General features: G+C 38.7%; 1 protein-coding gene across 4 annotated transcripts in view; it reads right to left on the bottom strand.

Moving 5' to 3' along the window:
- The window catches only part of LOC132824973 (coiled-coil domain-containing protein 171-like), a 265,522-nt gene that overhangs the window by 127,456 nt on the left and 124,928 nt on the right, over positions 1-13,138 (bottom strand). For all 4 annotated transcript variants that reach the window (XM_060839917.1, XM_060839908.1, XM_060839927.1 and 1 more), the window contains one exon: positions 3,878-4,066. In XM_060839917.1, coding sequence (XP_060695900.1) covers positions 3,878-4,066 — 189 coding nt within the window. The remainder of the gene's footprint in view (positions 1-3,877; positions 4,067-13,138) is intronic.

Below are 13,138 nucleotides of genomic sequence, written 5' to 3'. Positions count from 1 at the left end.
TGGCATTGGACTCAAAGCATTAACTTTGTTTCTCTCTTGATAGATGCTGCCAGACTTGCCTAATTTCTCTAGCACTTGGTTTCTTTTCTTCCTGTCCTTTGCTTTCCTCTTTGCCTATAATGAGATTCCCTGTACTTTTATCCTTTATATGGCAAAACTATACTATATGCTGCCAGAGTCTGAAAAATTCCTTGCTGGTTATAGGATCCTTAATTAACCTACAAAGCCTAGTTGCAAATAGCAAAACAAAATCTAAAATCTCCCTTACAGTATAAGTGAAGAATGAAAGGAAAAAAAATTCCAAGAATATAATGAATAATTTCATCTGGTTCAGAACAGAATTACTGCCAGTCAGATTCTCTGGAAAGTTTGAACAGGGATTATGTCAAAGGAAAATATGACTACATCCAGTGTATAAGAATGTTGAGCAACAGAATTATTTTTCTGATCATTTTCCAATTCAGGATTAAATGCTTCTGGATAAACTATTAGTTTTGGACAAGTTGTACAGTACTGTTTGTCAGTGACCATGCAGTATTGTGTTCCTCATGATTCAAAATATCTATTGGCACAGGATAGATACTCAGAGCAGGGCATAAACAGGATAGCAAAAATAATCATGGGTTGTAAGATTTAGAATCCTCATGCATGGAGGTAAGAACAACAAGGGGAAGAAGACTTTGGCGTTAATCTATAGGCTCCTGAACATGGCTATATTGAAAGACAAGATAATAAATCAGGAGATAAGGAGGGCATGTAAAAAGGCAGCATGTTAATGATGGCTGACTTTAATCTTCATGTAGATTTGGATAGTTAGATTGGTAGAGGAAGTCACAAGGAACAATTCATAGAATATTCAGGATAGTTTTCTCGAACAATATGTTATAGATCTAACTAATGAACAGTCTATTCTAGATCTGGTTTTCTGTGATGAGGCAGGTTTAATAGATGATCTCAGCGTAAACGATCCCCAGGAAATAGTAGCCACAACATAATTGAACTTAACATTCAGTTTGAGAGTGAAAAACCTGGGTTTGAGACAATTGTGCTAAGCTTAAATAGAGACAATTATAAAAGAGTAGGGGCAGATTTAGCTGGAGTCAGCTAGGAAATCAGTTTAGCTGTAAAACTGGTTGAAGAATGGCAGATATTTCAGAAAATAGTTCAAGACTCACAACAAAAATATATCCCTGCGAGAAAGAAGGATTCCAGAAAGGTGATAAGCAATCAGCATTAACCAGGAAGGTTAAGGTTAGCATCAGGTTGAATGAAAAAAAAACAATGTGGCAAAGATTAGTGGTAAACCAAAAGATTGGGAAAGTTTTAATGACTAACAAAAGGTGACCAAAATAATGAAGGCAGAACATAAATGTTGAGCCTAAGGGACAACTTTTTCACGCAGAGGGTGGCGTATGCATGGAATGAGCTGCCAGAGAAAGTGGTGGAGGCTGGTACAATTACAATATTTAAAAGGCATTTGCATGGGTATATGAATAGGAAGAGTCTGGAAGGATAGGGGTCAAATGCTGGAAAATGAAAATAAAACAACTATAATTAAAAGGAAAAGATACTGGAAAATAATGAAGATAAAAGCTATGAGTCCCCTGGACCTGATGCGCTGCAACATAGATATTTAAGAGATGTATAGAGATAGCAGATGCACTGTATTAATTTTTCAAGAAGCGAATGGAAGTGAATGTACAATGTTATCGGCAATAGGTGGGAAAGCAAGTGGTGAGGATGATACAGAATAGCAGAACAGATTCAATGGGCCAAGTAGCCTACATCTGCTCCTACATCATATGGTCTTTTGGTTTAGTTGTTGTGTACCAGGGGTCATTGCTGTAATCTGATGCTGCAAGAGAATTGGAATTTTGGAGGACATGACATGAAAAGAATCCCTCAGAAAACCAGATATTGGATTAATTCATTGATGATTTACAATTGGTCAGGCATGGACTGTGGGGGAAAACATTTTGCGATTGAAGCTCGTTTTGGTATTTAACAAAGGAACTGTTGATTAAGAACGGAGTACTGAGCAGTGGCAAGATCCTTGTAGAATCCTGAGAAGTGCTAATTACTAGGCAAAGAGGTAGTTTAATTATCTGCACATCAATTGAGGATTTGGACTCTTGTACTTTTCCTTGAAATTTCTTCACAATTTCTTGTCTATTCCAAAAGCTTAAAGAATGTAGTGATAGACCTCCTTGACAACATTTAAACAGACTATTGTCAGAGAGCAGTTAAGAATCAGTTTTGGTGTAGGTCTGGAGTCACATAAAGTCCAGACTGTGTAAGGATAGCAGGTTTCTTTTTTTGAAGGGCAAAGACAAGAAATGGAGCTTTTTACAGCGGTTCTAAAGAATCAAAATGTTAACTATTTCTCGACTGATGCCACCAGATCTGCTGAGCTTCTACTGTACTTTGCGCTTTATTTCCAATCTCCAGCATCTAGAATGTTTTGTTTTTAATTTGTATTTTTACAGTTTATTTGACCATTTCAAGCATAGTTATACTGATAATAGTCATAATTTGTTCATAAAGACCTGCTATTTTTAAAGCTGAACTTCAATATGATTTGTGCTCAGAGTGTTCCACTCAGTGCTTTGTGATACAGACCATACTTTCCAAGTCCAGTGACATAACCCATTATATAAACCAGCATTGCCTGTAACAGTGTGCTATTTTTCAATTCGAATTGTGAGAAACTATTTGAGACGTTATGAGCCTCAGTCAAATATCCCCAGCCTAATTTTGAGTTAATACAGCAAGTGGTTCAGTTCCTATCTGCCTTCTGATAGAAATTACAACAGAAAGATCTATCCTTCCCATGTTCATTTTCTGACAGAGTTGAGGCTTTGTTATTGGAGCAACAATAAACACTGGTGGGAGTGAAAAGATGGAGCAACAATATGACTGGAAGAGAGAAGGCAAAATAATGCAGCTGCTGGAAGTCTAACATGAAAAAAGGAAATGTGCAGCTGGCAGCACTTGATGAGACGGAAACAGAGTTACTATTTCATAACCTTCCATTTGATAATGAAACATTCATTTTGATTTTCCTTTCTCTGGAAGGAATGAGAGAGGTTGCAAGAAAGAGAAACAATTGAGAAAATTAGCCATAGACAGAAACCCATCCCATTCTCAGCACCTGAATAATTAAGTACTGTATCACAAGGTCCTTGGACAACCTTCTCAAACTGCCACCAATTAAGATCCTTAAGTGGTTAATTAAGATGCCACCTGGCAGGCGAGAAAGACAACTAGTTTTTCTGACTGGGGTATCATGGCTAATTGCCTACCAGATTAGTGGGATGCCTCCAATTGCTCCAGTCTGTGGTCTGGGGTATTTGGAGGAAAAGGATGGGAGCAAGAAGGTGACCTTTGAAATCCAGCTCACTGTCTTTGCTTCCAAACCTCAAACAAGTTTCCCCAAATCCCTCCCAAAATAAATACTTCCAGCCATCAGATCCCCTAAGGAGTAGGCCTTAACCAGTTGACTCATAAGACCAGATGCTTTCTGTCTCTGAATGTGGATTTAGGATATCAGCCCTGAGGTCTGATTTGCTAAGAAGCAGACACACCCTCACTTGTCAGCTCTTAAATGAGTTGATAGATGAGCAACTGTGTCATTTTCTTTCCAGCAGTGGGAGTAGGGTGCTGGCTGAGACCTAATATGTTTGCCCTCATACTTAAAAACGTTAGCTCTAATTATTGCTCACTATCTACAGACCAGAGGACAAACTGGCGAGTTTAACATCAATTTTCAACCGTACATAAACAAGTGGGTGTACGTATTGGAAACAAATTGAGGACAACTAAGGCAACTATTATTTATCTCCCTGAGCCATTATCAGTTTAATTATGCTGATATTACCTGTGCTCTTGAATGAATTTCCCCAAGGAGTCCAGTATAATGCTCCTCCAAGTCTGTCTTCTGTTTTTTCCAATTAGCCTCTCGTTCCTTCATCTGTTCGGTTAGTTTATTGAAGGTAGCTTCTTGGCTTTGCTGCAGTTGATGTATAGTTTCATCCTTATTTCGACAAATGTGCTCCAAGTATGACTCCTGTGATTTCCACAATTAAGATTTAGAACCAATTATCTTAAATGCCTTGTTCAGATCATAAATATAATTCTGATCCATAAACTTTTATTTGAAAGAAATGTACAGTTCACAGTTGAGTAATATCACGTCTAACTATTCCCCAAACAGCCAGGTGTGAACATGTGCAAACTATTAGGAATGTTCTTTATAGATATAAATGCATACAGATTTCTAATATCAAATAACTAAATAAGCTTCACTTCATTTACACTGTGAAAATCGATAGGTGAAAATGAGTAATGAATATGAAAGTAGTCATTCTTGGCCTGAAATGTAACATTCTACAACACAGTATTTTCAAAATACATGCTTGCAACTTATATAGGATGCTTCAATATATTTACCAGGCTAACCTACAAAATGGCCCCATTTTCCCTGCTCCAGACATGATTTTGCATGAATTGTTTTCTATGTACATGTCAACTTCTTTACAGCCATGACATGTTAAATACACATTAAATGACCAGCCCTAATCTTTCAACCAAAAAACTCACCTGACTTGCTAGAACCAAGGCACATTGGATCAAGTGAGTGATACTGACTGTGTTGAACAAATGTGTGAAAGTTCAAGACATGTCCACTCTTTGTATTAATGTCAATGATATTTCAAAATACCAACCACCCATAAAGACTGTTCAGTTTTACACTAGGCCTATAAATAAATTTATTTTTACAGGATTAAAAAGCAATTTAGTACATGTACAATGCAGAATAGTGGAATACAATCATTGGAGACTCTGACCAACGATAAGTTTACAAACAATTTATAAAGCCTTTAGTCCTCAATTTAGAGTTTTTTTCCTGTTGAAACAGCTTTGTGTAAAGTAAAGACACCATTACCATGATGTCATTTTAATTTATTATTGTCCTTAAATACTGTCCTCTTATGCCTTTAAACCCTAGACTAATGGCAAATGCACTCAAGTATAACCCATGCGAGGGTAAGAAAATGCAACATTGTAAACAATGAATTGTTAGCAAATCTGCAGAAGCACACAACTGAAAGTACGGGAATTAGGAAATTGTGATTTATAAGCACATTGTCACTGAATTACAAATTAATACAAATGTCATTTAGTTTAAGGTATTTAGAATTTAAGAGAAAGCAGATAAAGACTAGAGTGATTTATTGTCACTTGTATTTTACATAGAATAATACAGTAAAACACAGTGAAGAGCTTCATTGCCACAGACATCATTTTGAATAGCTTGAAAATAAAAAGAACAATAAACAGCTGAAAGAGTGTACATCTTCGTTCCACCGCCTCTGCCATGAATCCTGAGTCCTGAGCCGGCTCAGCAATGACACCTGCTCTACCACCTAAATTCCACCACCTCACTGCCACCTACACCAGACCCACCAATGTTAGAGTCACCATTCTTCAGGTGCCTTCTCTTCAACACTGAGCCAACGTCGTTAACGCCGGGACCCCTGCTGGATCCCCCTCTCACTTTGAAACCCGGAGGCTCTGCTTCCGCTGCTGCGGTCATGGCGATAAGCAAGAGTCTCTGCTAGGCGCCTACCACAACCAGTGGCTCAGCTGAGAAGTCCCTAGCTTGGTCCTATCATAACCAGGAGTCCCTGGCTCTGCTGCCAGGCTAGGCTGCCACTGCCTCACCAAGAGTCCCCCTCCAGCCCTCCTCCATGATATCACCTTCTCCGCCACGGACAATAAGGGGAAGAAAAGATGGGAGAAAGCGGCCAGAATGGAGCAGACGGGCTCAGGAGCCTGAACACTGCCTACTTTGCCACCATCCCAGTATCCTCACAGAGAGCTTTACCTCCATCTTAGACAGATGCATTGAGTGCAGGCGTTGGGACGTCATGTTATGGGTGTACAAAACATTGGTAAGGTCATATTTGGAATATTGCGTACAATTCTGGTTGCCTAGCTATAAGAAGGATATTATCAAACTGCAAAGGGTACAAAAAAGAAAAAGATTTACAAGGATGTTACTGAGACTGAAACATTTGAGTTAAAAGGAGAGGATAGATAGGTTGGGATTTCTTTCCCTAAGCATAGCAGGTTGAAGGGTGACTTTATAGAGATTAATAAAATCATGAGGGGCATCAATAAGGTGAATAGCCAAGGTCTTTTTCCCACGGTAGGTAATCCAAAATTGGAGGACACAGTTTTAAGTTCAAGAGGGGATAGCTTTAAAAGTGATATGATGGGCAACTTTTTCATACAGAGGTTGGAGCATATATGGAACAAGCTGCCAGAGGAAATGGTAGACCTAGGTACAATTACAATATTTAAAAGACGTTTGGACAGGTACATGGATAGGGAACGTTTAGAGGGCTTTGGGCCAAATGCAGGAAAACGGGGCTAGTTCAGTTTAGAAAAACCTGGTTGTCATGGATGAATTGGGCCAAAGGACCTGTTTCCATGCTGCATATCTCTATGACAGAGAAACAGAAGGGAATTAACACAATTCAGAACATCAAACTGCAAGGCCAGTCCTGGCCAGATTTAAGAAATACACAGTACAATAGCTTTACATCTAAATAGACAAACAATAGATTACAAGGGCAAGCAGACCGCCAACTTATAAAATATGGAGAAAGTGAGGACTGCAGATGCTAGAGGTCAGAGCTGAAAAATGTGTTGCTGGAAAAGCACAGCATGTCAGGCAGCATTGAAGGAGCAGGGGAATTGATGTTTTGGGCATAAGCCCTTCTTCAGGAAACTTATAAAATATGACAAGGTCATTTAAGGGAAAATGCTATTCATATCACTGGACCCTACCTCATTGAAGTGTCGTGTTTTAGTACTTTGTAACAAACACACAATGGATAGTGTTGATACAAGTGGTTGAAATTAGGTCCTTTCCACTTTTAACAACATTCCACTGTTTCAATATGCATGTCAGCTGTGATTCAATTAGTAATACCCTTGCCTCAGAGTCAGAAAATCATGGGTAGCCCTTGTCCAACACATGAGCATTGAGGGAATGCTGGAGGTGTTGTCTTCCAGTTGAGTCATTAAACCAAGACCAAGCTGCCCAAAACATTGGTGGGCACACAAGATTCCGTGGCACTATTTTGAACAGCAGAGGAGTTATTGCCCATTTTCTGGTCAATACGCTTACTTCAAATTAACTGTATGAAAATAAATTATCACATTTTTCAATACAGACAAGAAATCCTGGAAGAAACACAGTGACTTTACTGTGGAGGAAATTCTGAAGCATGAGTAGCAGCAAGAGTGAATGATTGGTGATATTCTGTCTGAAACGACAGATGAAAGTCCCTCTTCACTCCATCTCCAATCTCAATCGAAGATTTGTTCCATAAAGAAGAAAACTTAAAGCCACTGTGAATTAACTTAATTATACAACTAGTATCATCTACAACTAAAGTTTGCTGTGCAAATCTGATTACCAAATTAACTATGTTACAATTGAAGAATATGTTATTGGCCACACAGTGCTTTAAAATGTTCAATGATTACAAACCAGGTTACATAAATGCAAGTAAATCAGAAAAAAAACCTCTTAAACAGAGAGAGAGAATGTGGAACTTTATAGCACAGAGAAAGAGAATAGCATAGAGAGTCTTGTAAGGAGAAATTAAGCAAGTATATGAGGGAGAAGAAGGCAGAGGAGATAAGAGGAGGCTCAAGTGCAGCATGAATACCAGCATAAATTGATGGGGGGCAAGCAGCCTGTTTTCACTCTACATCCTACATCATAAAAACATAAGAATTGAGTTAAGTTAATCATTCAGCCCTTTAATCCAGCTTTGCTATTTGACAGCATAAATGATCATATGCTCTTTGATTGTAGCAGGGAACCTAGACTGAAATGAACTTGCTCAACAATCATTGCCTAAAGTTAGAAACTCGGTGTCTTTATACCACAGCAACCCACTCAACGTTCACAAAACCCACTTCAAGCATGAACTTTTAAAGAAACTATGAATGAAGTGTTAGAAACAAATATCTGACAATAAATTTGATATTTAACAATGCAGCTCTGTCGACATCCACAAATGTGTGTGCCTGTTCAGTAACGTAGCATAAAATAAATTGCATTTGTTACGATAGAGGGCTCTTTTTTATTTCTGAATGCTAAAAGTAACAACATCAACTTGTGAGTACAATGCAACAATAATCAATGCACCTATACTAAGGAATCTAGTCATTTACAGAACAGTATCAAATTCATGTTAAACTATCTGCTTATCATTAAAGACCAGAAAGGTAAAAACGAATAATCAGCACATTTTACTTCTTCTGAGTTATGGCTATTTGCATATGAAGATTAAAAAAAAATTGACCTTTTCTTTCAGAGAACATACTCTGAAAACTACACCATTAAAATAAACAAGAAAAAAAACTCACTAAATAACAGATGAGTTGCATCTTTTGATTTGATAGCTTGAAAAGCAAATATCTAAGTGTAGACATGACTTTCATAAACCCTGCAAACACAAGACTTAAAGGGACGAGGTCTCATTTACAAAACTTAAATTACAAATCAACTTGCTTATGTGTGGATAGCTTTAGCCAGTCAGCACTAAAATTAAAACTGGGCTAAAGCGCTCGCACATTAACCTACTGTAGCATCCTCTTTGCTTTTTGCCATCCCTATCTTGGCATTCTTTTTGCCTGTAGCTTAATAATCATTGTTGTTTTTGCCATGTAAGTATAAATTTTGATATTGAATTGTGAGGTTCTTTCAAATTCACACAGAATAACTTTGATTTTGCTGGTTAACGAGATTGATTAACAGTAATAATAAACATGATACACTAATTTAATTTTCCTACTTACATTGCAATGTTCAAAGAAAATTAGGTATTTACTTAGCTCATTACTTAGCATTCACCTATATTTGTAATCCATATATGGTTACCCATGAGTGACTGTGAATTAAATTATTGTATTTATCTCCCTTTTTGTCCACAAACAAAGGTTTATTTAAATTTCCTTTCTGTCATGTTTGAAAAGGCTATTACGCATTTGTCCTAAAACTATGTTTGTACAGTTCTTTTTAAAAGCATTTTGCATTAAATCCTTTGGGTTTAAAGCGGCATGAAGATTATTCACGCATACAAATCCAGGAGCTGATTGTTGCAACATGCACAAAAGCATAGAAGGAAAAACGTAAAATGAAAAATAATTAGAATTAAGAAGAACTTAATACTAAGGCTATACACATAAATTCACATGATTTTTGTCTGTATCCAATCAACGTTATTTTCCATCAGAGTTCAAATTGCAGTTGGCTGACATTTCAGAATTCCTTTTGAAGTTGATGAAGGTGCAGCAAGATAACTTTAGCAAACAGACATTATCTATTTTTCCATTGAATGAAAATGATCAAAAGATTATACAAAGAGGTTGAGATGAGAGCCAAGCTTAGTCAGCCTGGAGAATGGTTATGAAGTTAGCAGGCCTTCGACTCTTTGCAGATTGATGTAAACAATAACTAGCTCCTTACCTGACGGAAATAATGGTAGAAATTGCAGATCACTGTGTCAGTATTGGTGGCGGCAAGTAGACCTAGAGCAGACTGTGGTGGTTGGAGAGTGGGCTCAGCATGGACTCATGGTGGTGGAGTTGGAGAGGGTTTGGATCTTGGCAACTTCTGCACTGATGAGGTGGTCCTAGTGCTGACTCACAGCTGCTGCAGCAGAGGTGAGTTAGAGTACCTGGCAACATCTGCTTCCAGAAAAGATTTGGGGAAGTGGAAGTTAGTTTGGGCCAATATGGTACCCAGTGGCAGCTGCATTGGCAAGATCCAATGATTACTCACTGGCGAGGCTGTCGGTGAAGATGAGACAGTGCCGAAGAGTGGCAACTTTCATTCCAGTAGCAGCGGCATGGCAAAGGGACTCATGTCAGGTCATCAGGCCTAGGGCCCATGACGGAGCACTTAACAAGAAGGACTGTAAAGTTTTCTTTATTTCTTTATTCTTCTGCCTTTATATTCTATGTTTTGGATAATTTTTCTATGTTTTAAGATTGTGCTGGAGAGTGGTGACGCTATATCATATTTTTTACTGTAATTTGTAACAAATACACGTGACAATGAGTAAATCAAACCAAATCAAGAAATTGTCGAGAGGCCCAAAGATGATTGCACAGATAACTTGTCCATTTAGAAGTCAAGTTCAATTCAAATATTTGTTTATATTTCTCTGACTAGCCATCCAGTATCCACCATAAATAATAAATGGGGCTGTAGCACCTCCCCAAGGATATCGAGGTTAAGCTTCTATACCCCTGCTAAACCTATTATTTATTTGCTTGACATCAACAGTGAGCCATGTTGTCACTTCAGGCAAGTGACAAGTTTTTGTCTATATCCAGTCAATGTTATTTTCCATCAGAGTTCAAATTGCAGTTGGCTGACATTTCAGAATTCCGTTTGAAGTTGATGAAGGGGCAGCAAGATAAAGTTAGCAAAACTTTCAATGTTGGTGCTGGTAACTGCTGATTGGAATCCTTCCAGAAATTGTAGACAATTTGCATCGTGTGATCAGTGATGCTCGTTTTTTTAGACCAATAAAATTCATTACACACAGGTAGTTCTTCGACAAAATGTTGGTTGTGTTCTTGTGGAACTCATTATATAAAAATCGCACTTGAGAAACAGTGCTTAAAGTGTTGGTGATGTAATCACATTACAACCAGCACATGTTTTAAGAGTTTGCACTATAGAAAGTGTCCCAAGTTTGTTAATCACTTTATAGCGAATTCGCATTCACGATACGCATGTTAAAACAAAACAACCTGCATTCAAACAAGAAATTCTAGCTTTTAAGTACAAAATAGGAGAAGTAGACCATTTAACTCTTTTAACCTGATCTACCGTTCATTAAGATCATAGCTGAACTGTGTGTTTCTTATTCCTATTTCCCATCTACTCATGACAATGCTTGATTCTCCTGAATCCATCATTATCTTAAAAATATTACCTTACTTCCACAGCCTTCTGAGGCAGAGTTACAAAGTTGAATAGCTCTCACAGAAAATAAATTTTCCTAATTTTTGTCCCAAAAAACCCTCTAATTTTCAACTATGCTTTCACTCCGCTCATCGACAGTTCTGCCTTCAACACCACAATTCCAAACAAAGTCATTTCTCAACTCCAAGATTTAGGTTTCAGCACCCCCATCTGTAACTGGATCCTTGACTTCCTGAGCCATAGACTACAATCAGTAAGAACAGGGAGAAAGTGAGGACTGCAGATGCTGGAGATCAGAGCTGAAAAATAAGAAGGGCTTATGCCCAAAACATCGATTGTCCTGCTCCTTTGATACTGCTTGACCTGCTGCACTTTTCCAGCAACACATTTTTCAGCTCAATCAGTAAGAACAGGCAATAACACTTCCTCCACCATAATCCTCAACATCATTGCCCCTCAAGTCTGCGCACCAGCCCCTTACTATACTCCTTATACACGCACGATTGTGTGGCCAAATTTTGCCCCAATTTCATTTACAGTCACAGAGTCATAGCGATGTACAGCATAGAAACAGACCCGTTGGTCCAACCCGTCCATGCTGCCCAGATATCCCAACCCAATCTAGTCCAACCTGCCAGCACCCGGCCCAGAGCCCTCCAAACTCTTCCTATTCATATACCCATCCAGATACTTTTTAAATGTTGCAATTGCACTAGCCTCCACCACTTCCTCTGACAGCTCATTCCATTCTCGTACCACCCTCTGCTTAAAAAGGTTGCCCCTTAGATCTCTTTTATATCTTTCCCATCTCACTCTAAACCTACGGCTTCTAGTTCTGGACTCCACCACCCTTCTTCACTATCCTATGTACCTGCGACTCCACTTTCAAGGAGCTAAGAACCTGGACTCCAAGGTCTCTTTGTTCAGCAACACTCCCTAGGACATTACCATTAAGTGTATAAGTCCTGATAAGATTTGCTTTCCCAAAATGCAACACCTTGCATTTATCTAAATTAAACTCCATCTGCCACTTCTCAGCCCACTGGCCTATCTGTTCAAGATCGCATTGCAACCTGAGGTAACTTTCTTCGCTGTCCAGTGCACCTCCAATTTTCTTGTCATCTGCAAACTTACTAACTATGCCTCTTATGCTCACATCCAAATAATTTATATAAATGCTGAAAAGTAATGGACCCACCTCCAATCCTTGTGGCACTCCACTGGTCACAGGCCTCCAGTCTGAAAAACAACCCACAACCATGGTCTGTCTTCTACTTTCGAGCCAGTTCTATATTCAAATGCCTAGTTCTCCCTGTATTCCATGAGATCTATCCTTGCTAATCAGTCTCCCATGGGGAACCTTGTCGAACAAGTTTGCTGATAATGTGTCTTGTGATTCTTACTTTTTCTTTCCAAGATTGAAATGTACACCTAAACCACATTGTTTTTAAGCTTTTCAGTACAAGACAGGGAAAAGAAATCACTTTGTTTCTAAGCTGGAGAATTTCTTTTTCAAGGATCTGTCCATGAATTGCACTTCAGTTCAATAAGTGAGCTCTCTGTACTCAAGCAGAGTATTGTAGGTCGGATCTCAAATAATGGTGAACTGAATTACAAGAGACTGGGTGCTTAGTGGCATGGTGTACAAACAAGAATCTCTCCATCAATGGCAGCAAAACAAAACAGCTGGTCATTGACTTCAGGAAGTGGAGTGGAGGGCACGTCTCGGTCTGCATCAATGGTGCTGAGGTGGAGATGGTCGGAAGCATCAAGCTCCTGGGAATGATGATCTCTAACAATATGTCCTGGTCCACCAATGTCAATGCAATTGTCAAGAAAGCACAACACCTCTATTTTCTCAGGAGGCTAAGGAAATTTGACATGTCTGCCAGGACTCTGACCAATTTTTACAGATGCACCATAGAAAACATTCTATCTGTATACATCACAGCATAGTATGGCAATTGTTCCTCCTAAGACTGCAAGAAACAAAATCATGAAAACAGCCCAGTCCGTTGACTCCATCTATACTTCCCACTGCCTCGGGAACATAGCCAACATAATCAAAGATCTCTCCCATCTCAGTTATACTCTCTTCCAACCTCTTCCATCAAG

The sequence above is a fragment of the Hemiscyllium ocellatum genome, chromosome 2, assembly GCF_020745735.1.
Source record: "Hemiscyllium ocellatum isolate sHemOce1 chromosome 2, sHemOce1.pat.X.cur, whole genome shotgun sequence".
Lineage (NCBI taxonomy): Eukaryota > Metazoa > Chordata > Chondrichthyes > Orectolobiformes > Hemiscylliidae > Hemiscyllium > Hemiscyllium ocellatum.
Note: the sequence above shows the minus strand (reverse complement) of the source record. Positions and strands in the feature narration are given on the sequence as shown.